At 38.4% G+C, this 24,497-nt stretch overlaps 1 protein-coding gene across 4 annotated transcripts in view; it reads left to right on the forward strand.

Moving 5' to 3' along the window:
* Cacna2d1 (calcium voltage-gated channel auxiliary subunit alpha2delta 1) overlaps window positions 1–24,497 on the forward strand; it is a 432,593-nt gene that overhangs the window by 304,959 nt on the left and 103,137 nt on the right. For all 4 annotated transcript variants that reach the window (XM_037203556.1, XM_028862005.2, XM_028862012.2 and 1 more), the window contains exons 7-9: window positions 2,609–2,740; window positions 20,967–21,036; window positions 23,119–23,169. In XM_037203556.1, the coding sequence (XP_037059451.1) occupies window positions 2,609–2,740; window positions 20,967–21,036; window positions 23,119–23,169 (253 nt within the window). The remainder of the gene's footprint in view (window positions 1–2,608; window positions 2,741–20,966; window positions 21,037–23,118; window positions 23,170–24,497) is intronic.

Genomic DNA, 24,497 nt, shown 5'->3' on the forward strand with positions numbered 1-24,497 from the left:
CAGAGCTTAGCTGTTTTGCTCAGTGCATAATTACAAATTGTATGGTGTGCCCATTCTTATTATATCATAGTTGTTATGATATCTAATAAAATTAAGAGAAATAGCAGCCAAGCAAACAATAAAACTTTATAAATGTAACTATCTGTTTTCTGTTGCTTGTTATGAAATAAGAGTCAAGGAAATTGAAAAGATAGAATTGTTTGAACATTAATGAAGTACTTATGAATCCTAAATAAACATTATGATTAATTCTATACAATGTTACTATAAAAGTCATGAATGTTCAAGGAAAAATATGATGTCCCTCTCTGTGATGATTTGTATAATATTTTAAATATTCATGGATGGTATCAGCTCAGATTATCTATGTGAATATAAATTTTCATATAACTGGCCACTTGGTGTTCATGGAATCATGCTTTTGAATATGAATTCTTCAATAACACAAATGTATCATGGATCTGACCCAGCTCATGAATATTCACACACACACACACACACACACACACACACACACACACACACACTCACACACACACTCACTCACTCACACACACACAGCTGATCTTCCTGAAAGTAATCACATACATAAAGATGAAAATCTCATTAGTTTTCCATAATGAGAGCTGCATCAGGATGCTGGTCCCAGGGTGGCTTTATAATTCCTTTGTGCTTGTTATTTTCTTTAAAAGGAAAACAAACAAAAAAGAAACTAACAAACAAATATACTACGTAACTTTCTTTTTTTACAGGTCCATGTCCCTTTTTTATTGGGTGAATTTCTTTTATTGTAAATAGATACATTATTTCATGCAGTATATTCTGATTATGTTTTCTTCTCTGTATTCCTCTCAGTTTCTCCATGACTTCACCTCCATCTGGTCCAACCCTATTCTCTCTCTCCTTAGAGAACAAATAGGCATCTAGGATAATAATAAAATATAATGAGACTTAAAAAACAAATCAGAGTAGGGCAAAACAAACAGAAGGGAAAAAGCCTAAGAAAAGGCAAACACTCCTTTCATTTTAGCTGCCTAAAGCCTGCACATTATTTAATTGTGACTGCACTTGCTGTTTCCTATGGTCATAGAAAAGAACAGAAGAGAACACAATTACATAAATTAGAAAATATTTTGAGGTGAGCGAATTAATGGCACAGAATATTAAACCTGTTACAGCACAGCTTACTCAGTGATTAAAGGGAGCTTCATTGCTATAAATGTGCATGCTCAAAAGAGTGAAGGGCTCACATCAATTAAAATTGCTTTAATCTTGAGATCACATGTAATTAAAGCACTGTCTTCCAGTTGAGGCTTAAGTAGTGATTCTCATATGTGTATTGACCCCAGCCTCATTCTGCTGATCTGCTGGAAGCGTGGTTCGTGTTTTACATACAAGGACAGGAAATACATGAATTGTCTATACCTCTTTTTCTCTCCAAGAATCAGGTCTATAGTTTTGTGAGTGGAAACTATATTCCTTCCAGTCACTTTTTTTTCAGATAGGACTTACATATCCCAGGCTGGCCTCCAAAGATGACTTTAAACCATGATCTTAAATCCACTGCCCAAATGCTGGGACTATAGGTGTTCTCTAACACATATAGTTCCTACCATGCTGAGAATCAAGACTAGGATCTTCAACATACTAGCTGGCACTGTATACAGCTGTAACCCCAGAATCCCAGAAAAACTATAACCATGCTCTAGTTATGTTATGACGTTGTGATCATGGAAGCACATTATTTAAATACTATTTGATTCATGCTCTAGCTGAAAGTCTCTTTCTGGATATTCTTCAAAACTAGTGAATGACATATTTTTTAAAAAACCTATCCAGATCTGTAAGTAGTTAAAATTCAGTGTCTAAGTTAATCACATGGACCTTATTACTAACATGCTCTAGTTCTTAACTGAATGAAGAGGAAAAATAAAAATTATTACTTTGAATAGCATTGATGAAGCATTGTCTGACTAGTCTCCAGCTTCTAACACTGATATGATCAAATTTCCCGGTGACTTTTTCCTCTACCAAACTATATGCAGTTGTTGGTGTTGTGTAAACACAGCTGATAAAGGTGCTCAATGGTAACCGTCTATTTGTTGTGTTTTAACTCTGGTCTCTAGGGAACTCACATGAACATACAACAGAGAGTCAGTAGAACTTGAAGGTTGCACTGTTGAAACTCTACTGTAGACCCCCTCCAAGAAAGAGATATAAACCAACTTCCTTTTCGTCGTGTGTCTAGGGAGATCTTGGTACTTTGTACTTTGGAGTAATTTTATACCAAAGAAGTATTTAAGAAAGTCTGAGGTCACTTTTTCTTGTCACAGTTGGGGGTGAGAGGTACATGGAAGTATTACCTAATAGCGCAGGTGGAAGATGCTACTGAACAGTCTGCAATATGTGGGATTTGGGACAGTTACCCATTCTAAATGTCAATCAGAGTACCACCATACAGTATTGAAAACTTAGTTCTGTGCTTAAAACCTTCGGATTTCCAGTAGATTACAGTATTTTATAACAGACAATGAGAACATGTAACATAAGTTTAGAAAAAATAGTAATATGCATTTGAATAAAATGATTGTTTTCTTGTTTTTGCTAGCAACCATAGTGTTAAATGAGCTCAACTGGACAAGTGCCTTAGATGAAGTCTTCAAAAGAAACCGAGATGAAGACCCCACGTTGCTGTGGCAGGTGTTCGGCAGTGCCACTGGCCTGGCCCGGTATTATCCAGGTAAGTGTCCAGAGAGTCAACAAATATGAAGAGGAACTGCAGATACCAGCATCAGGGATGTCTGTGAAATGTTCTTTTGTACAGTTCTATTACTGGTGGTGTGGCCACTGGTAGCTTCCCCAATGGGTGGCACATACACCTATGTACACATGGGCCATATTAATTCGACCTAAGGGGTTAAAAATAACTAATAAATAAATAATAAAGAAGAGGAAATAAAGGGAACAGGATTGATAGGGGTTTTGTGCAGAGACATGGTTAAGATATAGTCAAATACCCAGTATGCATGTTTGAAAATGCCAAAAATCCATAAAATTATTATTATGAAAAAGAATGTAACATTGCACTAACTTAATCATAATTACTTTGAAGTAAAGTACCCAAGAAGTGATCAAAAACAGTACTGGACCTGGTCAGACTACAATACAACACTGAGCAGAGATTCTTAGGCATGAATATTAGAAGAACATTACCGAGGAAGCCTGAAAAAAAAATCCATGCTTCAGGTCCAGCTGCACAACACAGTACAGTAATATGTAGACCTTTAGAACTACATTGAATGGTTTCTCTCCAAGAATTGGGTCTGCAGTTTTAATGTATGTATTAAAAGTGCCAGTGCTTTTCTTTAGCCAAGGAATGTGCAATTTTTCAAATGAAAGGGTCGAGAAATAAGGTAGGAACACACAGTTTTTTCTGTTTCATGTTGCAACCAATTCTTATGTCATCTCAGTGATCATACACATTCAGCATACATGGGTATGATTTATAAATTGACATAAACATTTTTGAAATGTTCTTTATTCCTATAAGGAACAGTAAGGAGTGTTAAACACTATCTTTTTTTTATTATTCTTTTTTATTTTCTGAGACAGGGTTTCTCTGTGTAGCTTTGCACCTTTCCTGAAACTCATTTGGTAGCCCAGGCTGGCTTTGAACTCACAAAGATCCTCCTGGCTCTGCCTCCCGAGTGCTGGGATTAAAGGCCTGTGCCACCACTGCCCGGCTAAACACTATCTTATAACACAAAAGTGAAAATTAATCAGTGGTCCCCTCCGAGCCCGTACGGGCAGGCAGACTTAAGTGAAATGTCAGTTCTCACGTGAAGGTCTGCCACCTTAGCTTCACCAGGTTCTTACAAACACAGCTTGCATTCTTCCTCTCAGAGGCCTGACTGGGTAAAATAGCTTTCAGTGGGCACAGCAGGACTTACGAGCTTGGTTGTTGTTGTTGTTTTGTTTTACTCTTTATGTTTGCTAAATGTGCTGACAGCTGAATCTGTCATAGTGAAACATCAGACAAAAATAAATAAAAAAAGATTTCATTCTTACTTTGCACTGTATAGTAATAGAAACAAATTTAAGTATTCAGGTTGAGGAACAGGCGAGGTATTTATAACCTCTAGGTGATCATAAATGGCAGATGGGGGAACAGTGCTAATTACTTTTTTCAGAGCTCTAGTACACTAGCAAAGGCCAAGTTTAAATTAGAAAGGAATCACAATAATATCTTATGTTACAATAATAGTGAGATTTTCTCCTTGCAGACACTTTAGGAAGTATGATACAACACTTCTAAAACTCTTGTTGGGCTGGAGAGATGGCTCAGAGGTTAAGAGCACTGACTGCTCTTCCAGAGGTCCTGAGTTCAATTCCCAGGAACCACATGGTGGCTCGCAACCATCTGTAATGAGATTTGGTGCCCTCTTCTGGCCTGCAGTCATACATGCTATATACATAATAAATAAATAAATGTTTAAAAAAAAAAAAAACAAAAAAAACTCTTGCTATAGTTAAATCCTAAATGCTATTTATAAGGAGATTGAAATAGAAAAAAGCAACAGCACTTAGGTACATACTAAACCTGATGTGGTCAGCTTTAACTTATCCAGATCTTATAAAATATTGTCCAGTACAATTTCAAAAATCTAGAAACCAAATATCTAACACGCCCTCCAGCAATTACAAATAAATTTATCAAGAACTAATAACATCATGTAGATTTTGAACCTTATAAAAACATTTTCATAAATAAATGCTTGAGGGAAAGGAAAAAAGCAGTCAGTGATTGAAAATTAGTATATTGTTGAGAAAGCAAAGGGCCAAGACCAGAGAGGAAGGAATGGCTGAGAGACGAAGTGGGGCCATGGACCAAAAGGATTAGAAAAGGAAGTGTGACATGAAGGAGAGAAGATGGGAAAAACAGGATGGTGAAAATGTCACGCTACAAATGAATGTTTTTCGCGGGTACTTGTTATTAAATGTAGCATCGAATTATTAAATTTTTGCATTCTATGATTCTTTTATTCTGAATGCTAATTGAACAGTTGATTACTTTTTTATTTTTAATATTAATTAGAAAATTTCAAGTGTCTTGACATTTGTTCACAATACCTTGGAAAAAGTCTTTACATTTTTAATTTAACCAAATCTCATCCTGGAGATACTCTCAGAATGCTAGCTGTGGAAGCCAGCCCAAGCCCAACCACAAGACCTCAGTTTTTAAATCGGGTTTGGTGGGCAAACTGACTGAGCAGAAGGCTGCCCTGCTGAATTCAGTTACCTGTTGGAACAATTGTCAAAATGGTCCGTATGGAGGACCCTTCACGTAATTTCTGTTCCAATGATTTCAGTGCTGAGTTGGTATTGAGAGGAATGATGTAATAGCACCAGATTTCTTAACCAAGAAGTAAGATAGGGTCATTGATATGAATTAGCTTGTTATAAATGTCTCAATAGATTATATTCTCTAATAATTCTGTCTTACTAATACAGACAAGCTCATCTCTGCCTTTAGAGTTGTTTATTGATGAGTAGAAACAGAAGGTCACATATGGTGATCTTCTTTGCTGTATGTGTATGTATAGTATATGCCCACGTGTGCAGATACATTCTCTTGTGTGTGTTTGCTTAGAGGCCAGAGGTCAACACTGAATGTCTTCCTCGGTCACTTCTCACCTTATTTTTTGAGACAGGTCCTGTCACTGAACTTGCAGCTTACCCTTTATGCTAGACTGGCTAGCCAGTAAGCCTGTGTCTCTCCTCGGACACCTCTCCATTCTCATGCCTGCAGACATGGGTCTGGCTCTGACATGGGTCCTGGGGGCCAAAACAAAGTTCTCACGCTTGTACAGCAAGTACTTTACCCACTGAACCATCTTTCCAGCCTTAAAACCTCTTAACTAGGTTTCCTACATGAAATTAATCCTCCTACAGGAACACCAGGGCCTTGGGTAAGTCTTTTGAGCTTTGTGAGACCCGATCCACACATACAAAGTAAAGAAATGCTAATTTTTGCTGTTATCCCCTAGAAGTTACAGTGGGTCACTGAGAAAAACCACAATTGAAAGTACTTCAAAGTACAAAAGACTATGGACCAGAGAGATCACTGGGTAAGAGCATTGGCTGTTCTTACAGATGACCTAGTTTTGATTTCCAGCACCCACATCAGATGCCTTTTCTGACCTCTTAGGTACCAGGTATGCAGATAATGTACCATACACATAAAAATGTAAATACAAAAGAACAGGCATTTCTACAGCAGTGTGGGTTCCACTATGTATATTCAGCAATCACTTGATCTAAGATGTTACAGAGAATAGCTGAGCTCACAGTTGATTGATAAAGAAGCAAAATAAAAAAGGGAAGGAAATCTGAACATGGCTGAGTCATAGTGCCAGACAGTCATACCACATTGTGGGCTTGGCCTGTGACTGTTTCTTCATTTCTCTATAGCGTTGCCAGGGAAAAGTAACTTCCAGTGAAGCTGCTTGATCCTTCAGGCTCCCAGTGTCTCTGTCTGTAGCCCACGCAGCCACTGCCGGACAGGATCGTTGAATAGCAAACAAAAATCTACGTTATGTATTTATCCAAATGTAGAGTTTCCCTGTAACTCTGTAAGCTAAGCTACCTATATTTTATTTTCTCATGGAAATCCTTGCTTGTCATGGAGTTAAAAAGTAAATTGTTTTTCAGAAATTTTATTTTCTGAATCACAAAAATTGTTAAAATGCTTGCTTTCATTGTTCAAATGCTATTTAAAACAGGCCCACCCAAAATGGTGTATAGTAAACAACCATGTTCTAGAGCCAGGTACCAGGTAAACACACCTTACCTCAGACACTGCATGAAGTATTAGCTTTCATAAACTGTTGTTGACCTCAGTGCTCAAACCAAGAGAATGATGGCAGTTAAATGTAGAGAACGAGATGCATTAATATTCTTAGCATTTGCCCAGATATTAGAGAAATAGGATGGTTAGCCACCCACACGGTTCTCACTTGACCCTGTGCAGAGAGGACTCTGAAGACATAGTTTGTCTTCAGATCTCCAAACTCCTCCCCAACACTAAAGCATTGTGTCTAGCTGTTAGCTTTTGCTCTCTCCACAGCCTTGTTTTCCAAGATCCTTAGACCCAGTTCCCCGGTTAACCAGCAACCTATGGCATCAGGGAAGCTGGCACTCAGAGCGACCTCAGAGAGGCACAGGATACAGTATTGGTTGCCAGTCTTGGGAGAAGGATGGTGCGATTGGTCAACAGTTTCCAAACTACAACCACAGAAAAGGAGTCAATTCCCCTCTTTTGTAGCATAGCTGAGAACTTTAACAGTTATTGCAATGTAGATCTTAATAAACAGCAGAGAGAATCCTTAACATTACCAAAAAGAAATGATAAAGCTTGAGGTGTTGGGTATGGTAATATGTTATATAATCCCTATATAATGTGTACATGTACCAAAATATTGTTCTTAATATATCCATAAATAGATACAATTATGATGCTCAATTTCAAAGTAAAATAAAATTCTAAAACAAAACAAAACAAAAATGGTTGGCGTGCATGCCAGTGACATCCTTGTTGAATACATGCTTCCTAGAAAATTTGTAAATATTTTCCTTGGCACTTCTTGAGCTATATAAATTAAGTTTAAGCTGTTGAAACTGATCTCATAGCTACATCTCTGAATTCTTGAACATTTTAAAAATAATTGTTGGTAGAAATTATTTGTTTCACCTATTAATGTCTCCTGAAATTGTAACAGTTGCAGCAGTAACTTGAGATTGTAATTAAGAATCAGTGTCTCATTGAAATGAGGAGGTAGAAAGCTCTTATCCTTTTCAGAACATTACTTTGTTACAAAGGGAAACAAAAAACATGAAAAAGTGGAAGTCTTCCCAATGACATTTACCACCTGTCTTACTAAGCACTTTATGTACCCTTCCTGTTGGTTCTTTTCAAAATTACAAAATTAAAAAAAAAAAAAAAAAAAAAAAAAAAAAGACCTGATGCATGCTGCCTAAATCTGAAACTCCTAGAACACATTTCCTTGTTGTGAGTGCTAAAATTTTGCTGGAATAAACTGTAATAGAACCTGTGTATAAGTATGTGGCCTGATACTCTTTTTCCCCCCATATGGATAGTCAATTTTGCATGCATTATATATGTCATTTTGAAAAATAACTTGAGAGTCTTTTCATCCTCAAGTATCATATGACAACATTTGAAGAACCTTCTCTTTGGTTTGGCTCCTGAAGGATCATTGGGTAGTTTTCTGGAAACGGTGTAATACTGGAGCCTCAGCTTGTCTGTAATTTCTAAAAGTCGTGCTACCAATCGTCCATTAACGGCAACAATGCCTGATTTGTTTTCTTTTTGCTTAGAGCCTTGTGAATAAACACATGGTTTATCTATGAATATATTCAACATCTAGTCATCACTATAATAACTAATTTTAAGTAAGATATACTTTTTTACAATAATTATTAAACCCAGTCTGTGTCCATTGGGACTATTTGGATTGACAATTATAAAAAGAAGTTCAAAATTTTTATTTTAACATTATAGAAGTTTGTTCTTGCCTCAAATCAAATATGAACACATGGCGAGAGCGGGTCAGTGGTGAGCACAGAAGGCATTTCACTGCCCACTTCTGGGTCATGAATGTGGCACTCCTATTGCCCAGCCAGTGCTAATCTGTGCTCATTTGAATAGACAAAGCACTGTAACTTCCCTTCTCAGATAATGTCTCAGGAACAACACAAAGCATTTCTTCCTGTATCACTGATCGCAACCCCCTTTTCCATGCCCATGTTCTGAGCCTGCCTTTCTGAAAACTAATCTAATTAAAACGTCAGGAGCCACACACCTCCACACGGAGATCGCAGTGCAGATCATTAAGTGATTAAGCAGCAAATAAATGAAGCCAGCGGCAGTAATAGATTTCCTATGAAAGCTGAGAAAAGAAGTAATTAGGACTTACATCATCAGAGAGGCTTATGAACTATAGATTAAAACACAAGTAAATGCAAAAAAGAAAAATGGGCAGAGGCTTTCTGCAAAGAAAAAAAAAGGGTTTCACATAAGAAAACAAGAAGATGAGCAAGTGCTAGTGTGCATTGGGAGCCGGCAGTGTGATTGCTACAGGAAAGGGGTTGTATTAAGTCAATGCCTGCTAGTGGCTGAATGTGAGACCTGGAATGTCAGAATGATTGTGTGTGGATGGAACAGTACAGCTATTCTGGGTGTTCGACTGCTGTGTGTGTCTTCCTAGAAGGAGGGAGTCTTCAGGGACCATCCTCAGAATGCATTGTTAGGAAATGGCAAATGTGGAAATGTAAAAAGACCTAACAAAGGAAGGACCAATAGCAACTGTAAAGGAGACTTCAATGAATACAAAAAATGGGGACATCAGAGAACTAACAAAAATATTAATGACGGACATAAGTGTGTAAGATGGCCATACATTTATAATTTGAGTAGAACTTGGAATGTTGTGGTTGTTTAGTGAAAATAGTATCAGTGGTATTTTCATCTAGGGAGCAAAATGATGAATTCAGTTTCCAACAGCGAAGTTTGAAGTGTGAATGCCGAGAAGATGGAAATAGCTCGACATACATCTGAGCACAGAGTTTACATTTTTAATTCTGTGCATTGCTTGCCATGTGCTACCGTCATGTGCTGTATGGCATGGATTATGCACCGTATACATGTGTGAAAGGTGGCAGGACTGTCTGGAAGACTGGAACAGTCCTGTGCTTCCCCGTCATCATATCCACTGCCTCCTCTACCCCGCCTCTTAGCTGAGCATCATCACAGTCACTCCCTGGGGCTCACTAGGCTGCTCAGGAGAGCTGTTCAACTAAGGTTCTGGTCAACATTGAACTGGCTACCCCGTTTCTCTCCTTGTGCATGGGTAGAGCAGCTAAAGAGATGCTAATTTAAAAAGTGAGAGTTGTTTGTAATTCAGCCAGGGGAAAGAACCCTAGCTGTAAAATATACCAAAGAGTATTGCTAAGCCAGCCCTTCAGCTGTTTCAACTTCTAAAATATCTCTCATCCTGTTCTCCTTTCCTTCATGTACTGTTAAGTCTTTACACCTTATGCTGTTCGTTTTTAGATGTGTGGAACCATCTCTAATGTGCTGTTCATTTCATGTTCGGTGCAGTTGATTAAAGAACTGACAAACATCTGGTCTAAGACATGGAGACCCTGTGCACTTCTGAGGTCACGAGTGAAGTTTCAGAAAACTGCACCCATCATCACCACTATCCATTGAGTTTTATTGACTCAGGGAACAGGAAACTTTTACTTGTAGAATTGCAATATGCTTGCACTTAAAGCTTTTTCAGATCTTACTAAAATGGAGCATTTCATTGTCAGAGTTAGAATTTTCCCTTAGATGGAACACAGTTAACATTGTTTTCCAATAACTCTTCCCATCCCATATTTCACAAAACTTCCTGTGCCCTTGTCCTTTCTGAGCTGTTTAAGTAAAACATCTTTTTTTGTTGAATATTCCACTTAAACATACAACTTTCTCTGAACCACTACTTCTGCTGAGAGCAAAGTTTCTATATTCTATATGAAGATGTTTCATGTGGGTATAATCTATAATAGGACTTGTAAAAATTGTGGTGATTTACCCTTAGCCACAGAGCTGTATCTCTGTACTTGAGTTTATATCAACTAGTTTTTAGTAAGTGAGCAAAAAGAGGAAATTTTGTTCAGAAACAAAATTTAAATTTACAAACATTGGGCAGATGAGAAGGCTCAGCAGTAAATGGGACTTGCTGTGCAAGCTGGCTGTGTCAATTTGAAACCTAGAACATGCATAAAAATGGAAGAGCCTATGCCACGGAGTTGCCCCCTGACCTCCATGTGGGTGTTGGAGAGTCTGTGCCCACACTTGCACACATACACATAATAATGTTTTATTATTTTATTATTATATAATCATTATCATAATTATTATGTTACTTATTATAATAATAGTTTCAATAATTATTATTATAAATTAAAAATTAAAAAATTATAAGTTACTATTATAAAGGCTAGGCAAAAGGAATTAAAACTGATAATATAAAAACCTTATTTTTCAAGGAAGAATCCTAAATGGAAATCATCCCTCAGCCCACAGTTAGAAGAGAAAACTTATAAGCATTTTAAAGAGAGAAAGAGACAAAACGAAGAGATCTAATAAAATGACTCCAAAGTGACTTGTAAAAAGCAGATGCTAAGGTCTCTTTGACCAGTTGTTGTAGAATGCCGTTTTTAGGTGTTGTTACTTTGGTTTAGTCATGAGTTCTTTAGAAGGACAGATTTAGGTAAGTTCCCTTTGTGGCTGTGAAAGAACAGAATTCCCTCCAGCCATGGTTGCTGGGAGGAGGTATGGTGTCCAAAAGGAAGCAGCAATTAAACAAAAGGACAACAGCTAATGTTGGTCCTCCAGGGCCTTGCTCTGCCCTGCAGACCATCAAGACAACCACAGCCCACATCCCCAGTTCTCTCCCTCACTACAGCCCAGCTTTTATTGTGTAACTGTAGATAGCAATTTCCTTCTGGAACGCAGCCTTTCCTCTATTGTCTGTATCTCCCCTTCCTTTTCATAGCTCTGTGTGTTTGTTTATCAAGCCTACCTGGTCGTGTGCCTCCATTGCCACTGAAAATGAAATGCAAATACTACCTTCCATATACAAGCTTTTCCAAGACAAGTCTTTCTTCTCTCATCCCCTTGGAGAACTTCAATTCATCTGTACTGAAACAGCTATTCAGTTTTATATTCTTGCAGTAATTATTTGGAATACACTTTTTGTCTAAACACTAAAATATATGTAACCATGCTTGGAGATCTTTCTTGATGTGTTTCTATGCTCCACGGCACCCAATACAGTGTCTCTCATGACATGGAGACTAGTAGGTATTTACTAGGTTAAATTTTGTGATTTTAGTCCCTAGAATTGAATGACAATTCATAGTAGAATTTCAGAAAGGGTATAGTATATTTAGCAGATCAAGCATCTTTTCATGACTTTCTTCCCATATTAAAAACATATGCACCTTCTTCTCATAGACAATGTTAGATCCTAATAGGTTTATACTTGCAGCTGGCAATCAGGGCTGTCTGGATCATGTGCAGCTCTCTCCATCATGACATAAGACATTTCCTTATTTGACTCTTCACCATGTAACAGAATTCTAGTTAAGTTATCTACCTTAATCCTTGGAGTCCAATGTAATACACACTGGCTGCCTTTGTAAACTACAATAAGTTCCAGTGTGGAAAAGCAGATAAAGAAATACAGACCAACCACTGATCTACATTTTTCATTCATTCCATCAATAAAGAAATCCAGGTACCTCCTAACTTGAGTAAGGCAAGTGTTGCTAGTTAGCCTGTCTGGGTAGCGGTACTCTGGGAGATTCCACATTTGTCTAAAATAGTGGAGTACCTGAAGGAGAGTAATTGAGACCCAGCCGCTTTCATAGCTTGTTCCTTTCTGGTGCAAGTCTTGAGTCAAAGTTGCATTGGTGTATGAAGAGTGTTTCTGCAGATTATACCTGCAGATTTTTTAGTACTATGAACAACATTGGCAATGCCTAGTAGCTGGATTCCAGTTCTTTCATTCCAATGAATTTCTTTTATAATTTAAATTTGTTTGAGATAAGAGTTTTACTGTAGAGCCCTGGCTGGCCTGTGAAGTCCAAAGTTACCAAGTGCTGAGATTAAAGGCATGTGCCAGTATGCCCAGATCAATGAATTTCTTATGGAAACAATCTCAGTTCTAAAATTTTATCTGGAAGTAATTCTTATCTCTAACATCTTCTGCATATTTCTAAGTTCTGAATATAGCCTATTTCAATCTCCTTTTTTCTCAGGGGTAGCTTGCCTATTTGAAGACATTACTCACTACAGAAAATTTGTTGTTATAATAAAGACTATGTAGGCAACCATACTTGAACTCAGTGGTACACAGACACAGACACAGACACACACACACACACACACACACACACACACACACACACACACACACCAAAAAAAGAGAGCTAGAGATGAGCTTCAGCGGGAGAAAGAATGGGAGGCAAGAGGAAGAGGAAGAGGGGAATGGGGAGTTAAAAGGTTCAAAACTTATTATATACATGTATCAAACTGTCAAAGAATAAATAATAGAAAAAAAGTAGACTTTACTGATCTTTCCCTCTTTTGGCCACACCTGTGGCAGAGGTTGCTAGCTGTTCACAAAATTCTGTCATCTGTTTCAATGTAAGTCCCCTTTGGCAAGTGAAGACTTGACTCAGGCCTCCAATTTTTAAAGCTCCTCTGTGTCTGTGATACCCAGAGACAGTTCGTGTTAGGTCTCACAAATAAAAATAATGAAGTCTGTCACTTCATGCCTCAGACTCTAATGACTTGGTTGTACCTTCTCCACCTGCCTTCTGTGGCTGAATGTTCATTGATTTGAAAGGCTGACAGGAACAAGAACTCTGATTGTCCAAATCTCTGCATAATTGCTTAGAGCAGTATTTACTTATTTATTTGACTTATTTCTTTTTGTTACTGTTGTTGTTTCATTGGAGAAATTATTTTGGCCACTCCACGTAGTTAAAAGGATATTTATTTAATGGCGTAACTCACAAATTAAGTGAAAGGTAGGTCGCAGGGTCTGGGGAAGGTGTATCGCAGTCCAGCGGTGTTCTCCGGAGCTCTGTACAGTCCACCTTCACCGTTCAGCGTCCCGGCACCGAGAGCGCACAGAGAGAGCGCTGGCCCATCCAGCTCTTGGGACTCCAGGAGCCTCCCCTGGCCCCGCCTCGTAGGCGTGACAGTTGCCAGAGTCTCAATGGGGGTTGGAACTTCCAGATCCAAGCTGGAATGGCTACCCGCTACATCTCCCCTTTTTGTCTAAATAAGAAGGTTCTAAACTAATATAAGACTATATAGAAAGGAATGGTTATCAAATATTGTCCAGAAATAATGAGGGATAATGACCTAGGTAAGATGTAACTACAACCAATGCAAACAATATCAAGCAAGAAACACATACTAAAATCCAGAGAAGTATAGAGCATAGGTAAATGGCATGTTATAAAGATCATTCAAAGGTGTCCTATCCTAAAGAACCTGAATCTAATACTTAATATGTTCTATCTAAGATATTATATATAATAAGTTGTAACTATAACTGCTAGTCTTCAATCCCATCAAAGACCTGAGAAGGAACATAATGGTACCTGAGAAATGGTAGATGGATGCAAGCAACTTTGGGGAATCTTGCAAGAGTAGACCAAGACAGCTGGCAGCCTGGACAGTCACCTAATGTTTCTCAGCATTGTTGGTGCATTCAAATTGGCTACAGGCCTAGAGTATCTGACAGACCGTTTTCAGAAGCAGGATTTCTGAAAGACCATCTTACCCTGTCTTGGCAGAGTACAGTAGTCGCTTTCCTTGTCTCCCGCTTGTCCAGAAAGGACAGCATTGCATTTGTACTGTCAGCCATCAAGGCAAGGGCAGTTCTTTGACCAGTAGGCCATTTTATGCCAAAAAGACAAACTTCCAAATGGAAATGTCTTAGAAGCCCAACATTCTCTCGGGATCAATTGGTGCAGCCAGGAGCAATTGTGTCTCATGTCAACAGAATTCTAAGTTATTTAAATGCCATATTCTCTAGGTCTATGAAGTGTTTGAAGATTACCTGTCAATCTGACCTATGTATCTGTAAATCTGGATAACCTAACTAACATAACTATAGAGATGACAGGCATAGGCAACTATAAATCTATAAGTCTTATCTACCGAAATAACCTAAAGACTAAGTAAACAAGGTAAACAGTCTATAAGCAAATGTATGGTGAAGAACGATGACTTCAAAATTGTGACAATACACAAGATATTTATAACAGAGGTAGGAATATATAGTGCGATATGCAATATGACAACAATCTTAAATATATATCAATATACCAAATATCCTAAACAGAAGTAGAACATATATAAAGTACGACAGATATAAATTTACATTTGTATCAATATAAAAATGTTTCAAATAAGAGTAGAAATATATGTACATTATAACAAATATAGTTCTGTATTTGTATCAATATACAAATTATCTTAAACAGGAGTATAAAAATAGTTTACATTTGTATCAACTTATAAGAATCTATAACAGTACAAATTATCTAAGGTTGCGCCTCCCCTGGCCCCGCCTCGTAGGCATGACAGTTGCCAGAGTCTCAATGGGGGTTGGAACTTCCAGATCCAAGCTGGAATGGCTACCCACTACATTGTTTGTTTGTTTGTTTGTTTTGAGACAGGTCTCACTGTGGAGCCCTGGCTCGCCTGGAACTCACTATGCAAACCAAGCTAGCCTCAAACTCAGAGCAGTCCACCTGCCTCTGCTTCCAAAGTGCTGGGATCCAACACCACCACACTCAGCCTTGAAGTAGAATTTATGATGCGCATGACTAGTAATACCTTAGAATCTTGCAAACAAATAACATTATTGTGAGAAGACATGGAGTATCTGATATACTTTAAGGCATTTTCTGCCATGACACTAATATAGATTAATCTTTCTATCTTCTGAGTGTTTTCAAGATAAATCAAAATTTAAAGAGGTCAGCCATTTTCTTTCTGTGTCCTCTGGCACTTCAATCTGAGTACTGTGTCTGAACTCTTTGAAGAAAACTGCTTTCTTCCACCCATTCAGGAGCTGAAGTGCAAATGAGGTGCTTGAAGAATCTATTTTGGAATGATGGCAACTCTGAATTCTGCTGGATGTGTACGACAAGTTGAGTCACAGTTGATTGTGCTGTAATTAAGCACGTGCCTATATTCTGTAGGGCATAACTGAGACAAGCTTAACATTACTGTCTATTAGTGACACCAAGAAATGATCTGCAGTGACTGTCCAGGCATTTTCTGAGTGTATAGAATGTACTACTTTTTAAATTTTTCATGAGATTAACAATGTGAAGTATTCTAGAGTTAGAAAATTACGTTTGAACTTACCATTGGAAGTGCAATTAGCTGTCATTTGAAGTGGTGTTTCTATATCAAGAGATATAGTCCTCAATGTACCATTATCCATTTTACCATTTCTCAACAAATGAAATGAAAAGTGATACTTTTATTGTTAGGCAACATTTATGATAAAAAGGCACCAAAATCTACATGCTTTCTCAAGAATGTTTCTATAGTACATGATACCACTGTTCTGAGTTCATTTACAGGATCCACCTCTCTGTGTAAGGGATCTGATAGCTACCATAGCGCATTCCAGATATCATGGAAAGCAGAATAATACTGTGGTGGATTTAGCAGAAGATACAGTTACAACTCCTTTGGTTGTTTTGTTTTGGTCATGGAAAACATCTTCATAAATGATCATTATCACCGTCAATGAAATGATCTTTTCAGAAATTCGATTGCCATTCTTTGCTGTTTCTAAAACCGTGGCGGCAGTCATCCTCAAGTCTTAATGGAATGCAGAAGGGTTGTTTAAGATGAAGACTATCCCCCTTCCAGGGACCTGAGAAGCTCTGGTTTCCTTCCCAGAAGTGTAGCTCCACTATGAATGGTTATGAAACATAATTTGGGGGAACTTCAGAACACACTCTTTTCTCTTTGCTACTTGATCTTCCATAATTTTGAGCTTGGATAAATAAGATACCACTTAAATACCATGATGGAATTTTACATGCTAATTAATATCACAGAAGAATTTATATTCTTTAATTTTACCATAATATAAGTACTGTAATTTAGTATAACCATGTCTTACTTAAAGTAAATATATAAGACAATTTATATGAGATTATGAATATTTTTAATATATGCAACCTAAGATTAGCAATGTTGTTAAAATTTAATGTTCTTATCCTTAATGTAAATTATAGTCTTTTAATTTTCTTGTGTCTTTAAAGAAATGTATAAGTTTTATTGAGCATAATAACTCCTATTCTGTAGATTTCACTTAGCAATCTTAGTGAAAGCAAAAATCTCACATTGATGTTCTCTCTAAAGAATTAAGGTCATGGCTTGGAGGTTAAAAAGTGCAAACCTGAGAACTGACCAGGCTGCAGATCCCCAGAACTCAGGTGAATACCTAATAGGTGTGGTGGCTTTCTGGAATTCTAGCCTTGGAAGGTAGAGACTGGAGTCCCCAGAATAAGCTGGAGAGCAAAGACTAACCATATTGCTGAGCTCTGGGTTTGATTTTGATTTGCTGCCTTAATGAATTATGTTGGGGAGCCATGCAGCATGATTCCAAACATAAACCTAGGGTCCCTGCACCCATACACATGCAAAAAACACACAACCATGGATAAAAGAAGAAATATACTTTTATACTAACTTTAAATTTTCAACCTGATGAGATCAGTTATTAAAGCTTTTGTTGAGGTCTTTCAGTTCATGGCTGCTGCTTGGACATTGGTCTGAGAAGTAACCACAGTCTCTTCAGCTCTATGCCTTGCTGCCAGCCTGATCACTCCAGAGAGGGGAAGAGAAGACACAGTATTTAGACCTGGGAAATTTTATTGTTAATAAAGAATTACCCACTGTAACGTGGGAGATGGTTCAGCAAGTGAGAATACTTGCTGCACAAGCAGAGTCTGAGTTCAAACCCTCAACATTAAAACCTGGGTGTGGTTGTGCGACAGTTACCCCAAAATTGTGGGAGGGGCTACATTAAGGGGATCACTGACCACTGGTAGAAGGTGATCCAAGAGTAGACCCACTGCCCTACTCTGGCCTGCAGGATCCTGTTCATAGATGTGTGCACCTGCACACACATTTGAGCATTCACCACAAATATGTGCCACATCAGTTACAAGCATGCACATGTAAACAAATTTTAAAGAATTCTTGACTATAATAGAGATTGTGATGAGAAGATCTGTTAGACATGGGGAGGTCTATGAAGAATTTACAGATGCCAGATATGTTAATAAGTGATGGTGAAGTTTCAAGCCCTCAATTCAGTATCTTTACCAAACCACCCCATGGGAGGGGCTAAGTTAAGGGGCTTCCTGACCACCAACCAGCAGAAGTTGATCCAAGAGTAGACTCACTGCCCTACTCTGGCCTGCAGGATCCTGTTCATGGATTGTGTACCTACACACACATTTGAGCATTCACCACAATTTTAAAGAATTCTTGACTAATAGTGATGAGAAGGTCTGTTAGACTTAGGGAGTTTTATAAAGAATTTACAAATGTAAATAGTCTAATCTATAGCTACCTCTAAGGCTGAAATAAAGTCTTCATGGCCCAGTACCCTGATCTGAGATCCTAATCCGCTAGAGATAACAGGCATGTCCCCAAAAGGCAGATAAGTCAATAGGAGGCCATATTGGTGGAATCTGCTAGAATATGATCCTCTAGGATTTCTAATGTTAACAAGAAGGTCTATATAAAAACAAATAAATAAATAAACTGCTTTGGGGATTCTGGGGATTATAAGTAACTCAGTGTCAGTAGGCTATTGCTGGCCATTGGGAACTTAGTGGATCTTCAGAAATTGCAAGAACACGGAGAAAAGGGGAATGTGTGAAGCAGTGGGAGCTGAGTCTGGGAAACACATATGCACTGCAGCCGACAAACACCAGATAAACATGTAGTGCAGGAAGTAACCCTTCTTCATTCGGTGTCTTACACCACCTGCACTTAATACATGGGAATATGCTAATTAGTAAAAGAAAAGTATTTTAAAAGCTCATATCATTTTAATCAAGGAAACCAAAGGGATGCATTCCAGTTGAGAGGAAAATAATGTATAAACAGAGACATGGCATTGAAACTTGTGTTTAATTTCTTTAAATTATTTTATTGTTATTGAGATATTAACTGTTATTTTACAGTAATAGTTGAAAGGAAACTGATCTATCTACATATTTGTTGCTTAATTCTGAGACTACCACAAGGAAAAGTGTGGTATTTATATATCCTTGATATTTTAGTTTGTAAAGGATGAAAACTGAAAATTTTAAAGAAATAAATTTAATGGATGTTATATTAACCATGTCGGTAATTGGTTCTTTGGGGAGTACTATATTTAAACTTACAGTTTATGTAAATGTGATTAGTCATTTGAAATGAATAAGTCATTTCATAATATAGCTATGCATATGAAATTTCCCAGTCAAGAAGGGCTTCTTCACTTGTGTGTATTTTGACATACTCTAATTGGCCAAATTATCTTAGTTGGATAATAAGCCTCATTCTCACCAAGAGTCTCCGTAATTTTCCATGATTTCTTAGTAAAGAAAATTGGGAAATATATCATAGTGCATATATCATCTGAGTTCAGAGTTTTCTTGAGTCACGTGCCTAGACAGTTTCAATGTTCGGGACTTCTGAGGCATGAAGCTGCCATGAAATTCCTGAGCTAAGTTTACTTACCTAATTTAGGCCCGGGCTGTGGGTGAAAGCAAAGAGTTTTAGAGCACGTTGATCAGAGTAAATGTAGACTTCATTAGAATAAGTAAGACTCAAATACATTTCAAAATCAATATAATAAGCCAAGAAGTTTTTAGTTTTCATTTCTAGTTTCAGAAATATGATACAGGATTTGAAATGAATACATCATTGACTTTCTGCTTGAATTCTTTCACATCACTCATATAAACTTCCCAAAAGCAAACAATTTGTTTGTTATCTTTAAAGCAGATCTTCTATCCGTTACATGTATATAATGTATTGCCACCGCACCACCCTCCTCTTGGCCCTCTATGTGCCCCAGGACCTCTCATCCCGTCTGTGCCGTCCTTTTAACTTACTTTGCACTTTCCCCATATACCCCACTGAGTCCAACTAGAGATGTCCATATGTGTGGGGGTGTAGATCCATCCACTTGAACATGGGCAAGCTACCAAGCCAGCTACTATATCTCTGAAGGAAACCAGCTTGACTCATCTCCCCCTAGTAGCCCTCCCCAGAGCCTCGCAAGCCTTGCAGACTCCGAGCTAGACTGTTAACTGGCAGGATCATGTGCAGGGCTCAGAACAGAGATACTGCGAGGTCCTGAGTGCAGCAGCCTTGGCATGTGTAGAAGGTGCTGCTTGTCGGCAGTCCTCCTCATCCTCTGGCTCTTACAATCTTCTCAGAACCTCCTCAGTGACATCCTTGAGCAAAATAGTCCATTTGAAATGGAAATTGATAAACTATTTCAACAATATTCATCATGTATTAAACATACAACTACGAAGGCTATAATAATGCTACTTTATGATAACAATATAAGAAAAACAGTATTTTTGTGAGTGAAGATGATGCTTTATAGCCCTAGCTAACCTGGGAGTTCCTGCAGCCCTTTCTGGCTTCAAACTCATAGAGCCTCTGCCTTGCAAGTGCTGGAATCAAAGGCACGTGCCTCCCACCATGCCTGGTGAAAAACAGTCTTGTATTCAGTGAGTTTGCGTTGAATGAAAACAGAATGAGCAGGTAACTGAAAGTACCGATTTCCTTAGCTGCACAAACATGTTCTGTCAGAGGAAAGCATCCAAGTTAGCTCTACCCAACCCCGAGTGTGAAGCTTGTTCAGACAACAGTATGGGGAGAGGGTTTGCGGAGGTTTCCTTTTGTACTTCTCTGTTACTTTCCATTTTTAAAAGGGGAAATACTGATGACATAAAGATAGTATTTTTTATTTGAACATTCATCCAGAGAGGTGGAATTTGGTTTATTTTGTATTTTGTGATTTTTAACTTTCACATTAATTTTGTAGCTAGTACTTAATTACATTTATGGGTATGTTGGGTGAGTGGGGGATTCTCATGCTGAAAGTCAGAGAACAGTTTTTGATTCTCTCCATCTCTCCCAGGTGTGTCCTAGAGATGGCATCCAAACTGTCAGTCTTGGTGTGAACACCTAAACCCACGAAGGTGTCTTGTCAGCCCAGTCATGTTAGAACTTTGACGTGGTATCTCTAATATGTTTTGTTTTTCAGCTTCTCCCTGGGTGGATAATAGTAGAACTCCAAACAAGATTGATCTGTATGATGTACGCAGAAGACCATGGTATGAAATTTTGACTCTCTGAAGACATGATCAATGGAAGAGGGTTCTATCATTGGTTACATGTTGATGGCAAACTTCCCCTTACTAGGATGGGTCTTGTCTCTTTACATACAATGCTATGATATTTTCAAAATATAAACAGATTAATAACATGAAAATGATGAGTTTGGATAGGGAGTGATGGTGAGCACTGTTTAAATGGTTTTTCAGACTTTGTTTTCAAATGGATTACTTTGAGTCTTATGTTCAGTTTCAGCTTGCAGTCTCTTTTAGCTGGTGGAGATTTCTGGAGAAGGACTCTTACTTTGGTTGGGGTAGAGCCCTTGTAGAGAGATGACATAGAGTCAGAGCCAATTTGCTTCTGGCATTGAACTAATGAGACTGGCCCCCAAGCTAAGAGTGCTGCCTAAGTATATCCATATAGTTGAGATTGATTTCCCCACAAAGGAGTTTTATTTGTTTGGCACTACTAAAATAATTCATCATCCTACAAAATGCAAGAAAATGTCAGCAATATGTTTGGACATACTAAAAAACAACTCTGAATGTTCATGCCTTTTAACTATTGATTGCATTTAGAATGTTTAAATTTTACATTTGAATAGTAAATATACTATTTTTAATGAGTTCATATATACAGCAGGGTGCCTTGTACATTTTATATTAATTTTTGAGTACATTTTGATGAAAATAAATACTTAATGTCATTTTAATGAAGGTTATATGCTCATTCAATTAAGAAAATCCCTATTATTGGATTTTTGCATTGTTTCTAACTTCCTGCTATGTTCACACAAATTCTATGCAGTATGTTGGTTAACTGAAAAACGTGTATTAATGGGTTTTAAGTGTCGTGTTTAGTATCAACTAGCAGTTTACATGAATACAACCTTGAGCAATAGTTACCAATATTACTATTATTAGTAATAGTCCTACAGTTTGTTATCTAATGGAAACAAATAATATAGTTTGTATTTAAGAAATGGTCATCTTCTGGGAAATGTATGAGCAATGTGTCAATCATCCAAAGCAGACACTGTCCTAATCTTTTCATCTTCCCCCTGAGAAGCACAGTGGGACAGATGCTAACCAGGAGTGTTAAGAGGCTTGGCAGGAGCTGGGTTGTCTCCCCTGGCAAACAGAAGAGCTCTGCTATTGATCCGCACAGAGCAGAGTGGGTCGCAGTGGGTCACAGTGGGTCGCAGTGGGTCGCAGTGCACTGCGCAGCTCCCCACTAATCCCAAGCAGGTAGCAGCTGTGCTCTAGACTGTTGAGAATGAATTGGCCTGTTTTCTGTCAGGGAAAGTTGAGTCTTGATGCAGGCTTCCTGCTGGGGAAGGCAGACTCCTGGTCGCCTTCATTATCTGTTCCCCTTCAATCTCTGGCCAAACAGTATATGTCTATCTGTCTGTCTGTTTCTCTCTCTCTCTCTCTCTCTCTCTCTCTCTCTCTCTCTCTCTCTCTCTCTCTCTCTCTCACTCACTCACTAATCAGCTGCTCTCAAATTTATTTTTCCACATGAGATAGTGTCCTACCTAAGTCTTCCCTAAAGTATCTTTCAAATTCAGGGAGTCTTTCTCTGTAAGATGTGGTTGGATTTTAGAATTAACATTTGAACTGCTTCTCCAAGTTTTTCTTAGATTCTGTAAAGGTTTGAGAGTTTCTGCTTTGACCTCTTAGTAATAACATTATCCAGTGCCTGAGTTCAGTTATTTAACTGGCCTGCTGGTTTTCCTTTTGTTTAAGTTGCTTTTTCTTAAAGTTTATACACCACCTATCTCTTTGTGTTTATTTTAAAATATCACAGTTGTTTATCCACTACAGTGAAAAGGTCACAAAAAATCCTTTTAGAAATTAATTTTATTTACTGCTTACATTAAATTTCATCTATATCTTTTCTTATAAATACCTGGAAAGTAGCTTTAAAGCCATACTTTAGCATCTCTAAAGTGATCATAAATCCTTTTTTTTTTTTTTTTTTTGCTTTAATCATATCCTAGTTCAGAGATCTATGAATAATAATACAACAAATATCAGTGTTAGGCAGAGAGGGAAGGAAACATTTCTGTGGTTCTGTTTCAGGTACATCCAGGGAGCTGCCTCGCCCAAGGACATGCTCATTCTGGTGGACGTGTGAGTACTTGACTATTATAGTGCACGAGATGTTTTATAGGTAAAAGTAGTTTGTGGGAAGTTAGCCATGTATGATAGATTGGGGAAAAATCAATATGATGATTGTATATGCAGACACAGCCATATTAAGACATTAACATGGGGTTGGGGATTTGCTCAGTCAATAAAGTGCTTGTTGCACAATATGAAGAGCTGAGTTCTTATCTCTGGCATCTACATGAAAAAAATTAAACAATGGTGGGATAGTGGTTTGTGCCTGTGATGTCAACTATGGATGGGGGAGAGAAGATCCCTGGGGCTTGCTGACTAGACTATTCAAAGGATCGGTTTGCCCCAGGATCACCGTGAGAGTACTCACTCATAGGAGGATACTAGATGTAAAACAAAAGTGACTAGACTGCTACTTACAACTCCAGGGAGGCTACCTAGAAAACAGGACCCTAAGAAAGACACAGGGATCGCCCAACGACAGAGAAATGGATGAGATCTACATGAACAATATGGACATGAATGGGGGTAATGAAGGGCAAGGGTGGAGAGAAAGAGAGCTTAGGGGAGCAGGAGATCCCAGCTGGATCAAGAACAGAGAGGGAGAACAAGGAATAAAAGACCATGATAAATGAAGACCACGTGAGAATAGGAAGAAGCAAAGTGCTAGAGAGGTCCACAGAAATCCACAAAGATAACCCCACAATAGACTGCTGGCAATGGTCTAGAGACAGCCTGAACTGACCTACTCTGGTGATAGGATGGCCAAACACCCTAATTGTCATGCTAAAAACCTCATCCAATGACTAAGGGAACCGGATGCAGAGATCCATGGCCAGACCCCAGGTGGAGCTCCAGGAGTCCAATTGGCAAGAAAGAGGAGCGTTTATGTGAGCAAGAATTGTTGAGACCAAGATTGGATAAAGCACAGGGACAATTAGCCAAACGAATGGAAACACATGAACTATTAACCAATAGCTGAGGAGCCTCCAACTGGACCAGGCCCTCTGGATAAGTGAGACAGTTGATTAGCTTGATCTGTTTGGGAGACATCCAGGCAGTGGGACCAGGTCCTGTCCTTAGTGCATGAGTTGGCTGTTTGAAACCTGGGGCTTATGCATGGACGCTTGGCTCAGTCTGGGAGGAGGGGACTGGACCTGCCTGGACTGAATCTACCAGGTTGAACTCAATCCTCAGGGGAATCTTTGCCCTGGAGGAGATGGGAATGGGGGATGGGCTGGGGGGAAGGCAGGGGGCGGGGGGGGGGGGCGCCGCGACAGAGGGGGAGAACAAGGGAATCCGTGGCTGATATGTAAAATTAAATTATAAAATAAAAATAA

Source organism: Peromyscus leucopus, chromosome 3 (assembly GCF_004664715.2).
Source record: "Peromyscus leucopus breed LL Stock chromosome 3, UCI_PerLeu_2.1, whole genome shotgun sequence".
NCBI classification, from domain to species: Eukaryota; Metazoa; Chordata; class Mammalia; order Rodentia; family Cricetidae; genus Peromyscus; species Peromyscus leucopus.